This window comes from Olea europaea, chromosome 7 (genome assembly GCF_002742605.1).
Source record: "Olea europaea var. sylvestris chromosome 7, O_europaea_v1, whole genome shotgun sequence".
Taxonomy (NCBI): Eukaryota; Viridiplantae; Streptophyta; class Magnoliopsida; order Lamiales; family Oleaceae; genus Olea; species Olea europaea.
This window is the reverse complement of record NC_036243.1, coordinates 25671369-25673827: the sequence shown is the minus strand read 5'-3', so window position 1 is coordinate 25673827 and position 2459 is coordinate 25671369. Positions and strand designations below refer to the sequence as shown.

The following is a 2459-nucleotide window of genomic DNA, read 5'->3' as shown; positions in this document are numbered from 1 at the left end:
GCAAAAAAATTATGGGGATTCAAGCTAGTAAAAGTAAACAAGAAGCGAAAAGTTGACAATTGAATTACTTGCAACTAAAGCATTTACATTTTTGGAGACGAAGAAGAAACTCTTAAGAAAGAGGTTTTTCACTTGATAGTGTTGTTTCAGTGGTCATAGACTTCCAGAATAGTGTGACTTTGTGTTTTTGCGCACTCATGGCAAATAGTTTTACTTGTGAGTTTGTTATGTAGCATGTGAGTAACATATTCTTGTCACTTTTAGAGTGTAAGCCACTTTTTAATTATGGTATGTTACAAACATATTTTTAATTATTATCACATGTCTAATGGATATTGGGGAATTATAAATTTGTTTTGGCATGTTATACCTCAAAGTCGAACTATTGTAGCTACAAGCAGGATGCAAATACTATTGCAAATATATCATGATGAAATGGTTGGAGGTGCGCAAAAAGTGAAAATTGCTTTATATCTGGATGATTTCGTATTTTGCACGAATTTGATTATAGATTGACTTTTGTCAACAAGAAAATCACCATCATACTATTTTTGTCACTTTTTTTTAGTGTTTGTCACTTTTTTTTTTTGAATTTCGTCACTTTTCTAGTATTTATTACTTTTTTTTTGTCACCTTTTTTGAAAATGTGGAACTTTTTTCATTTTTGTCACTTTTTTGAGCTTGTCAATTTTTGAATTTTGTCACTTTTTTAATATGTGTAACTTTTTTTATTTATGTCACTTTTTTGAATACGTCATTTTTTCGAAAAATTCCGTCACTTTTTGAATTTTTGTCACTTTTTTAGTATTTGTCACTATTTTTTTTTTGAATTTTTTCCACTATTTTTAATATTTCTCACTTTTTAGTCTTTTTTTTTTTATTTCTATCACCATTTTTTTCCTTCTTCTTTTCTAACGGCAAGCATCACTTTTTAATAAAAGTAACATTGTATGTCATTTTTAATTAAAAAAAATGATACTTAACTTTAAAAGTGACATTGTGTCACTTTTTGGACTGTTTGTCACTTTTTTATTTTCAGTCATTTTTTAAATTTGTGTAGCTGTTTTTTTTTTTTAATTTGTGTCACTTTTTTAAATTTTCGGAACTTTTTTAAATTTTCATGTTATATTTTCCTAACATAATCAACATGTAAATTGTCTTGGACATACTGATTATGTTAAGAATCGTCACTACGCTCATGTTGATTGTTCGGGATATGTTGATTATATTAAGAATATGATTATTGTGCTGCACAAATGGATGGTACTATTTTTGTGTTTGTCATTTTTTTGAATTTGTGTCACATTTTTTTTTGAATTTTGTCACTTTTCAGGCGTTTGTGTCACTTTTTTTGAGTTTGTGTCACTTTTTTCACTCTTTTTGAAAAAAGTGACAATTTTTATAACAAAAGTGACATTGTGTCACTTTTTCATTTTAGACAGTATTTTTTACTTCCAAAAAATTTTTCATATGATATTTAAAAATATTTTTAATTTTAAGGGTATTTTTGTAAGTTGCCCTTATTGGAAGAAGCCAGAAAGGCCTTGGTTAGGCTCCCGCGCGCCATGTAAACCAGCCCCCCTCGGCACCCCCCCTCCCCCCGGCGGCCACACGCGCGCGCACAAAACACCCACGAACTATAAATACCCTCCCAACTCTCGACCACATTATAATTTCTACGCATTAACAAACAAAAATCCCCAAATGGCGCTCAAATCTCGCTCCCTTTTCCTCATAATACTCCCAATTCTCGTCGCTTCCATTTCTATCGAAGTCTCCGCCGCCCAAAGCGGCGGAAGAGGTCCCATTGTTGGTGGTTATAAGCCAATTGATAACCCTAACGACCCTACGGTCATCGAAATTGCAAAATTCGCGGTGGATGAGCACAATAAGGAAGCCAAATCCAACTTGGAGTTTCAAAAGGTCGTCAAGGGGGAATCACAGGTCGTTGCTGGCATTAATTACAAGCTTGTTATCTCCGCCGTGGACGGAGCTGCAGTGCAGAATTATTTGGCCGTTATTTACGAAAAGCCATGGCAGAATTTCAAAAGCCTAACTTCCTTCGAAAAATATGCAGGTTAATGTAATTAGGATGCCTCTTTCGGGTAGGCAAAATTAATTCTCAATCCTTTGTAATTTCGGTTTATAGAATGAATAAAGATGGTTGTCGGTTGATCTTGATCTATGTTTGAATTTGTCTGATTTGTATTATCACGTTCCTTATTGTTGCAGCATCCATCCATCAATCCAACACTGTGCGTTCACGTTTAAGAATGAATTAATTGTAAGAATAAGCAGATAGATATATTTGTCTTACGTGGGAACTGGTGAAGGAATTTACAGGCGATACGTGAGAGTCATTGTCTGAAAATTTTCAAGAATGCACTTTGCTAATAATGAAAGGTACAGGTAATAAACAGTAAAAACAACAATGAGTAAGAGTTCTTTGGCGTGATTCA

The 2459-nt window shown here is 33.2% G+C and overlaps 1 protein-coding gene across 1 annotated transcript; it reads left to right on the top strand.

Moving 5' to 3' along the window:
• Positions 1-1658: 1658 nt before the first annotated feature.
• On the top strand, positions 1659-2185 carry LOC111397749 (cysteine proteinase inhibitor 1-like). The gene has a single exon (XM_023024734.1). It carries the CDS (start codon positions 1705-1707, stop codon positions 2080-2082), a length of 378 nt encoding a protein of 125 aa, XP_022880502.1. The 5' UTR covers positions 1659-1704; the 3' UTR covers positions 2083-2185.
• The last annotated feature ends 274 nt before the right edge of the window (positions 2186-2459 follow it).

Excerpts from the sequence above, each read along its gene's own strand:
- LOC111397749 (XM_023024734.1), top strand. The coding sequence starts at position 1,705 with ATGGCGCTCAAATCTCGCTCCCTTTTCCTCATAATACTCCCAATTCTC.